General features: G+C 39.4%; 1 protein-coding gene across 3 annotated transcripts in view; it reads left to right on the top strand.

The window, feature by feature from the left end:
* The window catches only part of LOC142382227 (netrin receptor UNC5C-like), a 194207-nt gene that overhangs the window by 105554 nt on the left and 69355 nt on the right, over window positions 1-19298 (top strand). For all 3 annotated transcript variants that reach the window (XM_075467856.1, XM_075467855.1, XM_075467857.1), the window contains exons 3-4: window positions 2624-2767; window positions 16159-16262. In XM_075467856.1, the coding sequence (XP_075323971.1) occupies window positions 2624-2767; window positions 16159-16262 (248 nt within the window). The remainder of the gene's footprint in view (window positions 1-2623; window positions 2768-16158; window positions 16263-19298) is intronic.

The following is a 19298-nucleotide window of genomic DNA, read 5'->3' as shown; positions in this document are numbered from 1 at the left end:
CTCCGCACAGGGAGCGCCAATTTGCACCTGTCTGTGTCCTACTATCAGTATTTGACAACCTCTAGCAATGGGATTGCGCTTCAAATGCCCCGGAGTTCCCCTTTAAAAGAATCACCAAGAAAACAAACCATCCGCTATCTGTGACAAAATCTGGTGTTAGAGTGCAATAACAGATGATAACGTACTTAGTGGCGGCACATGAAGGCCGAACAACAAGGCCAAAACTAAAGTTCAGCTGATATTACAGGTGCACGTTGCATATGTGGTAGTTACGTCGGAGATAGAACAACTTTCTCTCCGTCGAATCTTTAAATAGCTGAACTTCCACTCATGCTAAAGGTTCAGATAACTTGAGTTTCAGTGCAATGCTAATGTGTCAAACCTGAACATGCTTAGGCTGTTTTTTCAAATGTTTCTTCTGTGTTCTACCTGGAGAAACAATCTTCTCATCCAGTGCAAATAAGCCCCAGTTTCTCAGGTAGAAGACCTGAGGCGCACTACCAGCCCACATGCATTTGTATTATTCTCTAAGCAGCAAGTCATCTAAGGGAAATGAGAACTTAGGATAATATCAATACATTTCCAATAATGGATGTGAATGGGCTTTTGTTTTCTCTCTGATTTTCTGTTTTTTTATGATCTGCTTTTTCATAATGAATTCATGATGTAACAAACACAAATTTGTCTTTTTAATTCTATATTTTCTACAAATTCTTAACCCATCTGCAGAGAGGTCTCTCTGTGCCCCGATGCAAATTACACAGTGCAGCAGCTGGTTATTACTTCAACTGCTCCAGTGATTTAATGCTATCTGTTTACATTTTTGGAATCCGGAGCTTAATAAGGCACATGCACGGTGATGCAGAGCTTTAAATGTTATTGCTTCTATCTCTTCTTCAACACGGGCTTATTCATTACCTCTCACTGAGTCACAAAATCCCATGGTCCTATTCATGGACCATCCCATATGCTTTCTTTGCATTTGTTTGAGTCCATTTGCCATAACTAGCTGTCTGGCTCATTTGAGCCGTTCACTTTAATTGCCTTACTTTCCTCATTACTTTGGCAGTAGCGTTCTCACTGGTCTCCACCTCATCCCTCGCCCGTCTGCCCTTCTTGTCATCACACAGTGCTTTTTTTTTTCAGCTCATTGCAACTGCCAGCCTGCTAGTTGGCTCAGCTGTAGTCCTGGTTTTCTTACTGGTTATAATTATCTCTTTAGCGGCCAGTTTTTCAACCCTTGCCTCTCTTGATGTACTCCCTCGCTCTTTCGTTTTAGGCTGTGAAGCCATGTCCGGTCTCCCTTGTTTGCTAGTTTGCTCCAACACTGACATTCACACCAGTTTCAGTCATGCCATCTTTGCTGTTTACAGTTATTATCATGATCATTATTATTATTCTTCCCCTCGCTGGCACTTTCAATTTGTCTTACACAAACAAGAGTTTTTTCGTTTCTATTTTTTCTTTTTTTTTGCTCAAAGGCACATGTTATCACTCTCTGAGCTGCAAGTTTCCCTCCATACAATTATCCTGGAAAGCCTGTGTTGTCTGTGCCGTCCCTTCATACGGTTTTCTATTATTCTCATGCAGGCCATTAATGACCTTAACCCCACCTCTGGATTTCACTTTTATTTTCCGTCCTCTTTGCCTCTTTGCCAGCTTGCTAGTTATAACTGCCTCTTTGGTGGAAAGAACTTACTGAATCCTCATAAGAAGGCCCAAGTCAGATTTGTGAAGCCCCATAGAGATGGTTTCTTGGTCTTTATAAAACTGCTGAACCTGAAATAAACTGTTACGGTCTTCTCTCAGAGCATTTTCCCATCTACTCCCAGTGCACACAAATTTTTAAGCATATCCATTTTTATCTCCTTTCCTTTCCATTTCACCTCTTACTCTGACTTCCTTTCTCCTCCTCTGTCTTGTTGCTCTCCATTACCTCTACCAGTCTACCGTTCCTCTCATTTAACTCTCACCCTTCTTTCCACTCCGTTAGCTTAACCTTTTTATTTCTTCAATCAGCCCGTCCTTAATCTTTCCTCCTGTTTTTTCAATATTCCTTTAATGCGTCATGTGTCTCTTCAGATTTCTCAGTGTCCTTTTTTGTTTCGTGCATAATTTCATCCTGAGTTTATCCTTTCCTCCTTATTCCCTGTTTTCTTCAGCAGAGCTCCTCTAACTGTGCTCCCTTGTGGTCCTATCAGTGACGTGCAGCTATTCAAACCCTGCATTTATTCTTCACATAGGAGCTGCTTTCAAATCACCAGAGAAAAAAAGAGATTGGAGGGTGCAGTGAGATAAAGGATGGGAGTGCAAAGGAGCAATCTCTAAAAGTTTACATTAAATCCAAAGGGAAGCTACCCGGTGAAATGACCTGGCTTTGTTCGTAGCAGCAGATATTGAAAGAACTTCCGAAGCTATATTTACTCGTTACAATGTTTACTGTGCCCCACTTTGAATTCTTTGGCTTCTTAGGTAAACATAAAAGACATATAGTGAATAAAGGCTTGAATAAATGTTAGCTTTTACTTTTTACGCAGTATTTCTGGGAGCCTGTTTTACTTATTTAAATAAATCTTTGCAGATACTGTGCATGGTGTAACAGAGCTTTTCCATTCTTCTGCAGGTCTGGTGGTAAGAGAGGCCAGTATAGAAATAACGCGGCAGCAAGTCGAGGAGCTGTTTGGTCCTGAAGATTACTGGTGTCAGTGCGTGGCCTGGAGCTCCGCCGGAACCACAAAAAGCCGCAAGGCACATGTTCGCATTGCTTGTGAGTAAACTACTGATGGCACACATGCATGATGAAAACGTTATAAGACAATATCTACACATGAGAGAGCATATGGCTAATAAATATAGGTGATTTAAAATGTGCCATACGATGCTCACAAATGCTTAACACGTTTTCATTCAAAATGAAAGTACATGCTGCGCACAGATACAGTCCTCATCTCCACTCTGCTGGGTCCAATATCATAAAAAGAGCCTCGTGTGAGAGACAGTAGACTGGAGGATGGAGAAAGCTGACTAAGAAAAATGATGATCTTATGTAATAAAAATAGAGGCCTCTCCACCAGCCTAACCACTGGTGTGTATGAATTATTACAACACTCAATCATATGAATCCAGTGCAGTGGTGCGCATGTACGACACAGTTACACGTTTATTCAGTTGTACGTTCATTATCCTCACACATAAGCAAACACACATGGCGAATGGCAGACTGTTGAAAAATATAAACCACATCAAGCAATTTGAAAAATGTATTGGTCATATATTATTAGTCATAATTCATGCATACATTTGAATGAGATGTAAGATACTGGATGTTTAAGCTTACATTCTTCCTATCATTCTGGCAGGTTAAAGCAACCCTGTAGACTTGATTTTTTTTAATGGTTATGTGGTGAATATGGTTTCATACAGCCAATCATGTTGCTACACTTTATTTTGATGTCTGTCTTTGTTTCTTAAAGGGCAACTTGTGCCAAAGCAGAGTACCGTAGTGCTCGGAAGACACTCTAAAATCTCATTTGTGTTAAAAAAATTCCACAACTGTAGAAATCCTTTCTAAATTCAAATGACCTCCGAATGGGGTTGGTATATCTGTAATTGTGGAATGTGGATTTTTTTTTTAGTGCTCAGAATTTTTCAAATCTGGAAATGTGAAAGAAAAAGTACAAATAAAGTATCTATCTACAGCATAGCCAATAAAACGTTGTTTTTGTAAAGAGGTCAGTCAATAATATGCCTTGTTCCAATATGCCATATGCAACTTTGATGTATTTTCCTGCTGCACATGGCCTGAGATGCTTTCTACACAGCAGCAGGACACAGAGAAAGGAGCTGCAGAGATGTTGGAGGTCTGCAGTCTGTTTTATGACTGAGTGAAATATTCAAAACTAACCACTGGTAAAAAAAAAAAAAAAGATTCAAAGGAACCATTGTCTTGTTTTGTAGATGAGTCACTGAGGGCATATTATGGTTTAAATTTTGATTTGGAAAAACTCAGGACTCAGTGGATAGAAATGCGCTTCGAAACCGTTTACACTAAATGATACATGATGGAGAACTTTGCTGAGTAGAGAGTTCGCTCAATAATTTATTCCACTATCAGTAGTTTCCTGGTCTGGTGAAGAATTTAATAAGACAACTGGGAGTTTGAAAATAAGGTCACCAAGAGAACATAGGCCAGACTAAAGCCAACCAGACGTGATATCACTCTGGCAGACCATGTTACCATACAACTCTTCCTAAACAGTTATCACATTGGGAGATCAATCCAGAAAGACTCTAGAGAATAGAAAGTAGAGTCCATATGTGACTGATGGTAGGTTGACAGCAACCGAGAAGCAAGGGAATTAGGATGTATGATAGAAATTATTTTAAAAACCCTGTTTTTTTTCCTTTCAACAAAACCTCACACGAAACAATGGATTGTTCCTTCAAAGTTGCTTTCACTGAGAGTTGAACCCACAATAGTAGTATTCTAAGCATCATTGCTTCGATCGATTCAGCCATATAAAACAACTGGGACTTGTCTGGGCGCTTGGGTTATAGAAAGGTCGAGCAAAAAAGAAATGCCAATAACACAATCGACCCCACCTTTCAAGTTTACCTGGCTAATACTGACAGTTTGGATGTGCTCGGGTGCACTCTCAAACGGACTGGGAACTTTGACAAAGTATGTTCGGCGGGCCCATGGAATAAAGTGCACACACGCTCCATATATAGTGCTTTACCAGACAGCATCGTTCTAACAGACATGCACCCTTGAAGTCTTGTTTTCCCAGGTTGATCCTATTCCTGCCGAAGATGGAAATCCATCATGTTGACCCCTGTGTTTCTCTTCAGAGTGTTTTATTTGGGCAGAAATGTGTCTGACACATTGACTTTTCAGTGCTTATTTGCTTTTATATGTATTTACATTGTGTGTTTTTAACTATTTGTTACTTTAGTTGAATTTTGACCAATTAATAAGGAAAACATGGTAACGTAGTACGTTTATTCAAAAGTTCTATAGTACGTAGGCTAATTAACATTAACATTAAATGTTAATTGAAGCTATCATAGAGTGTTTCGGTATGTGAGGATGTTTTTTCTGCCTGTCAGCAGAGAGTTAGTGACATAGTCAGAAGTATCCTTCTAAGCTCTGCTAATAACATTCTCGAATGGAATAGACTGTCCTTGGGGTGCAATGAAAGCAGGGTAATGTGCTGTTTTTGGCTTACGTCTGTGCTGATGCATGCTGAGAAACAGATGCGGGCGAGTGTAGGTATACAGGCTTCTGAGACTCACGCATGAGACAAACGCATGAATATAGACACGAGCAGCACAGGAATGCACGCGTAGCATTGTTCAGTGGACAACATCACCTAATAACAAAGAAGATGACACATCAAGGTGTGCATGAGTCCCGGGATGCATGTGTCTGCACAGGAGCACTGGCAAAATTGCCCCTCCAAAAATAAGTAAGAAAAACAACAAATACAAGACGTTTTTGCTTGAAATAACCAAAAAAATCTTCCAATGGAACTAGTGAAAATCGGCTTGTCAAGATTTCTTGAAATAAGATGTGATATTTGGGACTTTTGAGATAAAAGTGATCTTGAAATTAGCTTAAAAACCTCTTCAAATGTTTCATATGAAATCCGACTCAAAACAATTTGTTTTTAAGACTTTTTCATTTAAAGCTGCAGTCTGCAAGATTTGTTGTTGTCATATGTAAAGTCCTACTTTTTGGCATTTTAAGAGTTTACATGATCTATCAGAACGCTTGAAGTTGAAAACGGTGACCTCCGTAGTCGCAAAATGCAAGAAATGCTTATTTTTTAACCGAAAAATAAAAAAGTTATTCAACTTCCTGTCCCGCCCCTTCAAAACACATGAGAACTCGTGCACGTCTACGTGCACGCCAGATGCGCCTACACGACTCCTCATTCATCAACTCACCTGTCATTTGCGATCATGGAAGACACAGTAAGTAGACTAGCCCGAAATGAAGTTCAATAGTCTAGATAAATAAGCGTGGGGACGAGCCTACCTTGTATCGCGCGTGCACAATCGGTGATTGACAGGCAGCAGAGCCCAGCTCGTAAACCTGATTGGTTACCTTTTACCGGTCCGGTCTGCAATTTTGTAAACAAACCTGCTGGCTTTGGAGGGACCTAGCGGGACATATAGGGGACCTAGAGAACTCATTTTTTTTTGTATTGGGGTATTTAATGTACTACTTTCAGAATCCCCGGACAGTTCCAGGCATTATGCTTGAAAAAGAGTTGCAGACTGCAGCTTTAACAAGATATTCCTGATGTATCGTCTTCAAAAAAGTCCCTATATCTGGCTGTAATAGTACTTGTTAGGCAGTTGTGTCTTATATTAAGTGTAATGAGATATTTTGACTAGAAATGAGACAAATATACTTGGTAAGACTTTGATTTTTTTCCAGTGAGAGACTATGTCTGCTTCACACCAGTTCTTAAATAACTTTGCCATGAACATCATGATGCCACTTCCACACACCTCTTGATTAGTCCTCTCTGGTTTTATGTTTCTTCGGCTGCCTCAGACTGACTCATTAAAGTTTAAGAACACATTTTAGATAACTATGTAAGGCTTCAAAAAGCACTACATGTTATAGTGTGCTGTTGAGAAGAATCTATATACAGGAGAAGCTGAAATAACTATATCTTGTCTTATTTACAGCCAGTGTTTTGGTTTGTTCAAGAACAGGCTAGTTTTTCTGCCATTTTAAATCTTTACAGAAAATTTAAGAGAAGGAAGGCTGAGTTGAATCAACAGCAATTTAGAGAGCCTAACTCTTTGGATCGTTTCCTCATTTTATGCGTCAACTTGCCCACAAACAGAATATATAATTGTTGGAGGTAAAGTGGAGGGATGCTGATGGAAGAGACCTGTAAGAAGGCTTGGACACTCAACAGATCAATATAATAAATAGTAATATAAATTCTGCTTCTCCTTCACATTACGCCAGTCTTTCTCCTCAGATCTCTTTAATTTCCACCTTTCCTCTCCCAAATAGTCTGTTTTCCCTCTGACTTTGTGTGTCCGCCATCCCTCACTTTCTCTTTTTCCATTATAACAGGGATTTCTTTTCCCTTAACCAGATCTGATTACACTCAGCCCTCTCTTGCGATAACCTTTTACTTCAAATCGACCCAACCTCCTGACCTACCATGCTTTCGACTCCTATTTGGATCTGCTGTTGTGATTAAAATGCTTCCTGGCAGCTGGAGCTTGCTGAGCAAAGTGTCTTTTCTACTGCACCGTGCGATGTGCCATAGCAATTCAGCATTTCTCCCCTGCATTCTCCTTCTACGCTCATTTTTTGTTCCTCTCTTGTTTTTTTGTTTTTTTTCGAACTTCGCAGCATTGGACACCTAAAGTGCTCATTGTTTCACTCATTCATGCTCTCTTTTTCGCCTCTTTCTTTCTCATCCTTGAGTATCTTCAGGGTCTTCTATATACATGAGCATATATATACATATATATATGAAAAAAATTAATAATGAAAAAGTGATCAACTATATAGATATAATATATTCAATGCATATATATGTATGATATATGAAAGCAACACAGTTTATGTAATGTTTGCGTTGCAGCTGTATCAAAGATGTATCGTTTTATTGGACTTTTGGAGCAGCACACGTCAACATATATTATGGGTGACACAGGCAGGTTACTTCAACTTCGTAAAGCAGATGCGACGAACACACGCACTTTCACACACTCACTCAGCCATGCCACATTGCAGGCACGTACACACAGGACCACGAATCATAGACACGTACATACACACAAATGTGCATACATTGTCAGTCATGCTCTTTGGCCTGACGGCTATCGGGTCAAGTCTTTCTCCTTCAATGGATTAGCAATACGTCAAGGTCACACACATACTCACATGCTCACAGACCTACACGGCTACATGCACACACAAGCACTCAGACGCCCACACATTTCAGATGATGGCAATTTGTTCTGCCACCTTCCACTGAGACCTGTGTGTGCATAGCAATCAGGAGTCCAGACACTCAGAGGCACAGCAACACAGACAGCTACTTGTGTCAACTGGAAAATGTCTGTTAGTGAGTTTATTTTCTTTTGTTTATGATGCACATGTCTGAAATGCATGTGTTTATTTTGTTTTCCTTCAATCGTGGCTGAATCAGACCAAGGAAAACAAGTCTGGTTGAGTTAAATAATGTATTGGATCCTCTTTCTTTTCCATTCATGTAGGCCTGCATGAGGCTTACGGCACAAAGTCATGCATAAAATGCAATGCTTACTGTTGCAGTTCCAGTGATGCTTTTTGGAGATTGCTGTGTGTATTCTTGCTATATATCCATCCACATCCACTCTTACAAACATTTTCAGCTAAAAAGACCCTCTCTATTTTTTTTTTTTTTTCTGGATGATGTCACCAATCGGGTCTTGGTTTTTGGCATTTGGGATGACTTCATTAAGGTCACAAACACAGAATAAACATTTTTACATTCAGAATCCACATAGTGTGCATATGTGTGTGGAAGTGTGGTTATGGTGTTTCACCACTGCTGTGAGCCACTGAGCTTTTTCCCAGATGTCAAGAACTGCTTCGGGGTACTCTTATGCGTTAAAGTGGTAACCCACACTGTTGATTTACTCACACAGAACTCACTCAGTCACTTTTTAAAGTCCAAGTGTGGGAAATAAAGAGAAGAAAACAAAGGCCTAACTCACAGGGAGGCAGAAAGTGTCACAGAGACAGCTTATGAAAAACACATGTAAGTTATAAAGCAAATGTTTTAACAAAACTCAGGGTTTTGATAGTTTTTCAAGTGCAAATGTAAATGTAGCCAGCATGTGTTGCCTCAGAGAATGATGCATAAGTTATCAGCTTGGCTAATACGCAAACCGGATATAAAAGAGAGAATATTATTTCAGATGACAATAAACATTGTCTTTGACTGATGTAAATCATGACACGGATAGATAATTATCCACACCAACTTCTAACTTTTACTGAAAATATCCATGAGCCACAACATTCCATATTCAAGTTGTTTCCATTGAGGAACTAAGTGAACAGTCCACTCAGTTCAACTTCAAAATAAATCACTTGTATGTTATTTACAGAACCCCCTTAAGGAAGCAGACAAGCCTTTGAGACAGGTTTTATCCAACTAAGTCTTTATACAAACCAGGATCCACAGGACAAGTGTACAAGTGTTGTGCTCCAGAGTGCTGGCTCTATGGTAGGAAATGGAGTTGTTTACGTGTTCAAATCCTGACTTTGAATGGAAAGACCTTGCTTAATGTCTTGAGCTGATCACAGGTTGTGAAGTTTTTAAATGACAGGGTGGAGAATTGAGGAAAGGAGTGGCAAAGTGGAAAGAGACTCCCCACATCACCGCATTTAAAGTGGCTGTGATGCTCAAAGTCACAGTGTACTTTCATTTCTTCCTTATTTTATATTTTGGAGCTCTATTGGCATTTCTGGATTGAACCTATGAGCGATTAAAGTTCGACTAAGACAATTCGCTTTTACAGCCGCACCTATAAATACTAGAGGATGTGGTGATGAAAAGAGTACTGGAAAACTTGACTTGTGACTTAAACGAACTTGAGTTAGTTTAAAGCGGTGGTAAAAATGCAATCACAATGTAGCGTGCGCAAATGTTTCTGCGTACGTTCTTAAGGAGCAGGTGTATATGAAGCTTATTGAACTAAGATTGTGATGTCACCGAATACGGCTTCTGATTAAAGCGCGATAAAATTTTATTGCATGCAAAACATCATACTGAGAACAATGCAGACAGTTACTGCCTGGAAATAGAGTCGTTAGAATGCAAAACATTACAGCTGAATTCCTTAGGGTAGCCTCACTGGAATTAAAAAGATCAATACAACTCAATAAAAAGGGACACTACAGGCTGTGCCTCTTCAATGTTAAATTGGATTTGTTTAACAACTTGTCTTTTATAGAAATAATAATGAAATCACAAAGACATACAACCCGCTCTTATACAGTATGAACTCTAAAGCAGGTGCAACAAAAATATTTTCGCTCAACAACACACTGATTTTTGGTGTTCTCTTCATAACAGTGACATCACATTTATGATTTGTTATTGTCCTCCTCTGTCTGAATGATATTCAATGTAGACCACAGAGTCCCGTTCATTTTTCCCAAGGTTCATCGTATCAGTTCACAATAACACTTTGGTTTAGCCTTTCGCTGCACTTATGAAACATTTCTAATAAAATAATTGAGTGGAAATCTTCTTCACAATCAGAACACGGACAAAAGTTAACTGTCAAAGTCAATAGAACTGGTTTGGTTTCATCCTTGAATGAGGAATACATAATTCACTGGCATAGTATCTGCAATGACTTTTAAGCAAGATGAGCATGCACCTGTTTATGCAAAACAATATGGGCTTGGTTGATTTGCTCACCGTGTAGTTTGGTAAAACAATTAATTGTTTTTTTTCTATACGTGCATAGGCACAAAAGATGGCACTCATACCAAGTGCAATGGTGCTCTCTCTGCATTTTGTGGATGTCACAGCTTTTGATACTCCTCCAGCAAATTAACAAGATGTGACAGTGACAATTAAAAACGTTAACAGCAGTGCGCCTTTTGTCTGGACATGGAGCGCTGTCCTCAAGCTGCTCCACACATGCCAGCACTTTCTTTTCTGCTGACTTTCTTCCATTTTTACGGTCCATTCCCACTCAATTTAGTATGACTGCATCATGCCACTGTAGTGAGTATCACATGAGATGTTGCAAAGTGGAAATTTCTGAGATAACAATGCTGTACAAGTCAAATTAGAAGCACAGAAAAGGCAGAGAAAAGTAAAGTTTTGCATGAATATCATAATGGATTTAACTTCTACTGCTAGAATTAATGACAGCTTAATTTTTCTACATTCAAACAAACATTTTTTTATTACAATTCCACACATATATATATATATATATATATATATATATATATATATATATATATATATGTCCTCTGTTGGAATGTTTATTGATTGCATTCTTCTCCTGTGTGTTTTATTAATTACATCAATTAGTTTTTTTTCTCGCCGGAGGTTTGTTTTGTATTTATCTTTCCCCCCATTGCATGGCCACTCTGTAGGAAATTGGATGTCCAAATCATCTTCTCTGAGAAGGACACTACTTTCCTCTTCCATTCCCAAGCATCTCACATTGCTTTTAATTGCTTGAGCAGCGGCATCAGGGGAAACCGTTATGATTTGGCATGGGCAGCATGCAGGCAGAGACACCCATTTTGGATAATTTGTCTGAAATGTGCTTATATAGAGTAGCCGAAGGCAACAAACTAACCACAAACATAATAACAGTTTTAGTTGAGTGATCGAAGAAGAAGTTTTAGACCGAGAAGGAAGGAGGTGAAAGGAAACACAGAGGGAGGGAGATGAAGAGAGAGGCAAAGAGGAGTTTGTGCTGGAGGAGGTCATTTTTGAATAAATGCTGACACTGTTTCATTGTAAATAAAAGAGAGTTCCCTCTGAAGAACACTTTACAAGGTCTGTGCTGCTCAACTGGGTTGTAATTCTAAAAGGCTCTTTAGAGACTTTTACACGTTTTTGTTGTATGTATGAAGCTGGATATTGTTATTTGCAGTTTGGGAGTGAAGTGGGGTCAGTGAATTATCTTAGCTGTCCCTCCTCTTTTGTGCACTTATTTCCCTTGGGCAAAAACACACACCTTCCAGTTTGAATTCCTGGTCTTGGGGTGTCATGAACGCAATGTCATATTTGCTTACTATCTTTATAACACACAAGAAAAATATGAAAATGTGAAAATGGCAGCATTTTGTCCACCACAGTCTGACTTACAACTATATTTGATTCTTTGGGTATATGCGTGTGTGTGTTCATCCCTAAGCAGTTTGCTTTAATCTCCTTTAATTTCATTCTCAATCTTTATGGAAATCAACTCACAGCCAACTCCTCATTTCTCCATCTCCCTTACTAATTAAGACCAGGAAATTGTTCCTGGGATTGCCTGGCATGAGAAAAGTGTGCTTCATCCCAACAGTCACCCTCTCATTTTCTCTTTGTGTCTTTAGTTGTTTTCGCACATTTGCTAGTGAAAGTCTGCTCATCTGTACCACTGTTGCTGTCTCCATATGTGTTGTACCTGCCTGCTTGTCTTCATCTATTGTGTGCATTTTCCTCAGTGTGACAGTATCTACCTCTCTCCAGCATTCTGTCTTTGTCTTTCAGTATCCGTCCATGTACGTGTGGGTAGCCATGTGGTGGATTTAGGACTAAAGCTTTGTGTGATTACTCCCATAATGAACCATCATGCTCTGTTCAGGCTGCCATCCCCCTCAGGGATTGACTGTATTATGAAGTTATCATTCAGCCTCAGCAATACTCTGTGTCCTCACATAACTCACCTGACAAATATAGCTGTGCACACCAAATCTGATGTTGCATTAAATGAAACTGTGTAGTTGAGAAGTTGAGAATTCTAGAAGTCTGAATCACTTTGTGAATAGTGTTTCAGAAAACTTTGGACAGCATAGTCAACAACATTCTCACACATATGAATTAAAAGGTGACTAATGTTCTCTTAGCTCCACCCAGTTTTTAGCTCATCTCAATTGCATAAAAGGACGGTTTTAGCTTAACAGTTTTTTTTATTGTCCGACACATTATGCTGTGTGTGTTTGCCTCATATTAGATTCTGTTTGTGGCCGATACTGCCGAACATAAGTGAAAAACAGTGGTTGTGCTGGGATATTGGCAATATTAACGTTCAAAATGATCATTCAGATCAGAGAGGAAGTTAGAGGTAACATAATGGATCTTCACAGAAGGTAGCCCAGGTTTGAACACGCCTCAGTCACTAGATTCTTCCCCCCAGATGTTTTTTTTCAAGAAGTTGCTAAAGGTGTTTAAAAAGTTGCTTAATCTACTAACAAAGGCACTTAGTTGGCAACAACATCTCTGTAGGGGAAAGCCAACAGCAGTCCCTCCTGTGCATGATTGTGTTTTTCACTGCGTGTGCACAGAGAGCGGGGCTCACAGATCAGTGTGCTGTGTAAGACAAGATGAGACCATTTTTATTAGAAACAATTTTAAACAAAAAAAAAGAAAGAAAGAAAGATTCAATATGTGCATGGGTCACCCAAACATTTTCTGCTCTTTGGTGCCCCTCAAGCAAAGTCTGTGTAGGGAAAACTGGTTGTTTTTGTTTTTGTATTGTTTAAGGTCAGTTTCAGACGAGGGCCTGCTGTATCAAGAATTTGACCCTCTATATGTGGGGCACACGCTCTGCTAGATAAGCTATGGATGTGCCCCAGAAATAATAATTGAAACTTTATACAACAGCAGTGGCAGATGAAGTGGCAAGAATGATCAACGCTGTGGGTCCTAGCAGGAATTACATTGTTTCAAAATACATTTGCACAGCACAAATATCTTAAATGCATCTCTTCTATGTGTCAGTTAAGAAGTCTGCCAGTCAGAAGCCTTGCGGATGAGAGGTGTAATGGCTCCAAGAACTGAAAATAAAGAAGTCCAATTGCCTTCTATACAAGCACTTGGGATTACCATGACCTGGACTGGGAATTTATATGGAAATATAGAGAAAATGATGAAAAAAATAAATAATCAAAGACTATATGTAATAACCAAGGTGAATTTAGTTTTAAAAAAGAGGTCTTGTTTTGTGCCAACTTGTCCATTTCTAACCCGTATTTTCAGCCTCAGTTTCCAACCTCTCTTACCCCCACCTCTCACCTCCCTTTTCCTCTGCGTCTGTTTCACCCTGCCACACTCTATATCTTTTAACCACTACTACAGTGACTGTCCCAATGAAATTCCCTGAGAGTGACTCAGTGTTGACCAGTTCGACACAGAAACATTTTCTGTTGAGTGTGTGTTTCTGTGTTTCCACAAATATTGTACTACAGCTGACAGATAAGGCAATTAAAAGTGCACCTGGGAACCAGGAGAGTTAAAGGACACAAGGTTACAAATGCAACACACACTGAGCTCTGAAGCTTTTCTGTCAATTTTAAAACTAAAGGGCAAAGGATGGATTTGTCTACCATAGCTGCAAATTCACAAAGTGTGGCAGTGTTATATGCAATGCGGTGCAAATCTTTACGTATCACTTCGATAAATACAGATGTACACATATCTTTCCATCATCTGTGCATTTGCTGTCTTCAGTATGTAATCCATCACCCTTAACTTGCTGACATTAATTTGTTGAATTTGCAATATGTGACCACTTCAATCATATAGTTACAAATCTGAAAACATGAAAAATACAAATATGCCTGACAGTAGTGGTAATTTACACTCATACAAAAAATAATTATTGCAGTTCTGCGTTTCAGAAATATTATGCGACAAAAAAAAGTGTACCTTAACAGTCATATGGGCCAAGCAACTTTCACTTGTTGACAGTACCTTATTCGATCTCATAAATGCCACTCTCCGTTCAAGCCTTGACGTGTCCATAAGTCTCAGAAGTTATACAATCAAACGATGAACCCCAAAAGTTCCAGCAGACTGCGACAATATACAATATGCTTTCTGCCTTCACCACATGTTCCTATGCAGATATCCATCACAGGATCAGCTCAGCACCACAGATACGGTTGCATGCTAAACACAGTAACACTGCTGCCCATCTCAAGTTACAGTTTGCTTTATTAGTTCCCTCTCTGGTAGACTAAATTATTTTTACATGTGGAAAGCTCAGTTCCCAGAGCCAGGATATTTGATCACAATATATGAGAAAGGACTTGGATAAAGAGCTGAGCAGAAACAGAGTTCATTCTGGTTTTTAACACTGTCTTATACCTAATATCAACCAAACTAGCAAATAAAGCACATTGAGTTGCCTGTGGTATGAAATATATACATATATATATATATAATAAATAAAGATTGATTGATTGATTGATTGATTGATTGATTGATTGATTGATTGATTGATTGATGGATTGATTGACAAAAGAAAAGGCTAGAAAGATAGAATGATAAAGTTACAGTGCTAGAACCTTACACAGAGGGATATTGGCAGAATAGTTTTCAGAAACGAACTCTAATGAGTAACAATACAATAATATATCAACACTTGACATTTGAGCACTCAGTGTCTATATAAAACTATGTGAATAGAGATGTGAGAAAAACTCCTTTCAGCATAGAGATCAGAGTAATGAAATTGCCTTTTGATCCCGTCCATTCATTCATTCATTCATTCATTCATGTTAGGTTTTTTTTTTATATTTTCATTTAGTCTTTAAAAAGCTCCCTCTTTCAGCCTCTCTGCTGTGTGTCTGTCACATGTACTTATGTTAATATGTCACGAACATGCAAGTCTACTTGTATTAACTCTTTTTTTTGCCTCAACATGATTAAAGAAGCATTTGAGTTCTTTCAGAAATGTTCAGTGAAAGGAAGAGCAGTGCATTCCATGCTGCTTTGTAATGCTGTCATTTATCACAGCATGTGAACCATTAATGTGAATCATTTATTGTCTTTGGCCTGCTTGAGATCCCTGAACTCTGGCAAATCCATATTGAACGAAGTAAAATATTCTGCCTAGTGATGGAGAGGCAGGCATACAAAAGAGCAGCCTGTGGTTGTCTGTGCGTGTGTGTGTGTGTGTGTGTGTGTGTGTGTGGACTACTACACAAGAATCAGTTGGCTTTCAGGTCCATTAACAGTGTATCTAAGTGTTTTTGCTTTTTGTGAACAGGAGAGTGTGAGAAGTCACCACCAACTAGGTAATTGCTGTGTCATTGTTACCACAGAAGTGATGGCATATGACCCAGGTTTACACTGACATAGCATCAGATCCAGAAAAAATATTACTTTCCACTGAGGCATTTTCTTTTTTTGAAATAATTTTTTATGTTGCCTTGCTCATATTCCAGTTTCAGGGCTCATCGTCAGGTTTTGAAAACGTACATCTTACCCAATTTATCTATATAAATTCAAGGGTTGAATCGGAGTTGGCCACTGCTGTCACCAAAATGTGAAGTATAAGGAGGACGTGTTACTAGGCAAAGTCTTCATTATCAGGATTTGCTGTACCTGTCGTGTGCTATCTGTCTCTCATTATCAACTTTTTTGTTTCTATCCTCAGACCTGAAGAAGTCATTTGAACAGGAACCCCTGGGGAAGGAAGTATCGTTGGAGCAGGAGGTCCTGTTACAGTGTCGCCCTCCGGAGGGCATTCCAGCTGCTGAGGTATGTGCAGCGTTACTGTTAACCTCCACCTGCGGTGAACGCAAGATTAGTAGAGCAGAACAAGGGAGTGATTGAAGAGAGGCAACGACAGAATCAAGACAAAAGAGGATATTTAAAAAAAAAAAGAAAAGAGAAATCGAAATCTTCGAGTGGAAATGGCATGGAAGTGCCACAGAAATGTCAGTTATTACAGATGTGACACTTTGAAATTGCATGGACCTTTGAATAAGATGGCAGAACAGAGTGGTTTGATTGGCGCATGCACTTCTTCTAAGTCTGTTGACAGTGGGTGAAGGTTTTTTTGCAGCGTTATACAAAAAACTGATTAAACTTAATGTTACAAAAGAAATAAAAAATACTACCCATTCTACACTTGGTCAGCCTAAATTGCCTTTTGATAAATAGGTAAATAGATCAAATGATGATTTGAACCTAATCACAGTATTTCAATTTATTTGTGTTGAGCCAATTCACAACAAATGTAATCTCAGGGCACATAATTAGAATATGCAACTTTAATTCACCCAAGGGCAATGTTTAGTAGATGAACTGAATAAAGATCAGTGTAACTTGATCCCAACTTTTTCTTAAAAATGTTTTTTTTTTTCCAAACATATGGCATTGCTCACATTATGCAACAAGCCATTGTATTGTCACACCTGTTATACTGCCAGAATCCTGTTTTGACAGACAAGTGCATGAAAGTGCTGCTACTCTGATCCTAAGATCCAAATGTTTAAATTTAGACTTAAATATCCCCAGAGAGCCAATTTGAGCACAACTTACATGAAGAAATGCCAGTTACTGCAGAGATTTAGCCTACATTCTTGTTATTTCACTCCCCCTTTTTCTCGGTTCCTTGGTGTACTTGAGCAAGTGTACTACTATTCATATTTTAGTGTTTTTCATTATTTATTGTTTGTTTCACTGTAGGGAATATTTTGCAGCATTGCTTTACACATGCTACTGACAACTTTAGGAAAGTGAATGGAGTGCTTGGAAACAAAGACAAAGACAAAGCAAAGCATACATTGCCACTTAAGCAATTTGACCATTATCTTTTTGCCATTTAAACCATTAAGTGTGTTACTTGTCTTGCTGAAGTTCTGAGATCGTCACACATGGATTTAAAGCATATCCATACGAATTCAAGTGTGCTAAACATACCCCCGCTAACCACCTCTGTGTAAGATAGTATTCTATGTCGCACATTGTCGCATTTACATTTCATTCACTAATCAAACCTGTCACACAGTAAGCATCCATTTTAGAAGGGCCAAACGTGTCACTTCCACTCCCTGAGGGCGGTAACTACTGCGAATGCTTTTGCAATTCATATAGTTCTTCACTTTCCTGGTTGCCTGGCTGTGTTCCCACCTGTGTGTATGAAAATACATAACTTAATTTAGTTGGTCACTGGGGAGGAGCAGCACAGCACTTTAAGGAGGCTGCAGTGTCGGAGTCTCTGAATCAGGTTTCGCTCCTTAGGGTTTGGTAGTCGTTTTCAATTGCACCTAAGTACACAGCTCTCCTGAGAGAGAGAAGAGAAGACATGAACTGAAGGAGGTGAGATGGGGTACTCAGGCAGATAATGAGCATACAAAGTAAGGGAGAGTGTAGGCGAAAAGTGGAGATGAAGGTGGGGCAGGTAGAGAAAAATACAGAAAGATGAGCTTTCAACTCTGCACTAGACCTCTTATTCTTCTTTTGAGGGAAATCAAGCAAGAACACTTGTTGTATTTTTGGGATAATTTGACAACGAGAAATGTACACGCAAACAAAAGCTCTTTTTCCTGTATATATGTGTCTTTTTTTTCCGTCACACACCCACGCTCACCCTCTCAATTTCGCGCTCCTTTGTCTCAGAGACGAGTCTCAATACTAATGAGTCATTACTACACCTGCCTTATCTACATATCCATCGATCCATTATCTATACCGCTGAATCCGTCGATCGGGTCGCGGGTGGGCTGGAGCCTATCCCAGCAGTCAATGGGCGAGAGGCAGGGTACATCCTGGACAGGACGCCAGTCCATCGCAGGGCCACATAGAGACATACGAGACAAACAACCATGCACGCTCACACTCACTCCTAAGGACAATTTAGAGATGCCAATCAACCTAACATGCATGATTTTTTGGACAGTGGGAGGAAGCCAGAGTACCCGGAGAGAACCCATGCATACACGGGGAGAACATGCAAACTCCACACAGAAAGGCCCCAGCTGGGTGTTGAACCTGGAACCTTCTTGCTGTGAGGCGACGGTGCTAACCACCACACCACCGTGCAGTCCTTATCTACATATCTTAGTGCATTTTCATTTTGACATCTGTTTGAACGCAGCAGCTTTTCGTGGAAAGGCAAAATTCCCAAATTGTAAGGGCACACACAAACACTCAGAAACTATTTTTCCAGCTTGTTCAGTTTGCCAGTCCTTTTTTTCTCCTGTCATAATGGGATCTCAGGGAAATGGATTGGTCTGTCTGGCCTGTCTGCTGAAGCTGTTTAGAGGGATTTGGGTTTAGACCCAGCTGATGTCCTCAGGTCTTAACCCTCTTTTTTTTATCTCCTCTGCTTTTCTATTTTTCTCTGTTCTTATATCTATTCTTTTTGCCATCCCTTACTTATACATATGATATTATTTGATTGGCAACCCTTGTTGTTGTTGTCCTGTGACCTCTCTCAAAACGTTCTAATATTAGTGGTCGTGGTAGCTGTGTCGACCAGTTGACGACCGCCGTAAAGGTGTCATTGTGATAGGGTTATTGCCTTGATATGTGATACCTATATCTTAATGCCCAGCTGGCACATGGCTGTCAACATGCCACAGTAAAGCCTTGACTCCCAAAACAAACACACTCAAAATTTGCATTCATGCTTAATGCTTAATAAAGCACATACGATATACATAGCAGCATAATCACACACAGAAGTTTTCCCTCACACTACCACAAATACACGTGCAGATATGGCCAGAAATAAACGTAAACAAACAAGCTACAGCACGTGAAAAGGTGCACAAAAAGACAGATTGC

This window comes from Odontesthes bonariensis, chromosome 6 (genome assembly GCF_027942865.1).
Source record: "Odontesthes bonariensis isolate fOdoBon6 chromosome 6, fOdoBon6.hap1, whole genome shotgun sequence".
Lineage (NCBI taxonomy): Eukaryota > Metazoa > Chordata > Actinopteri > Atheriniformes > Atherinopsidae > Odontesthes > Odontesthes bonariensis.
Note: the sequence above shows the minus strand (reverse complement) of the source record. Positions and strands in the feature narration are given on the sequence as shown.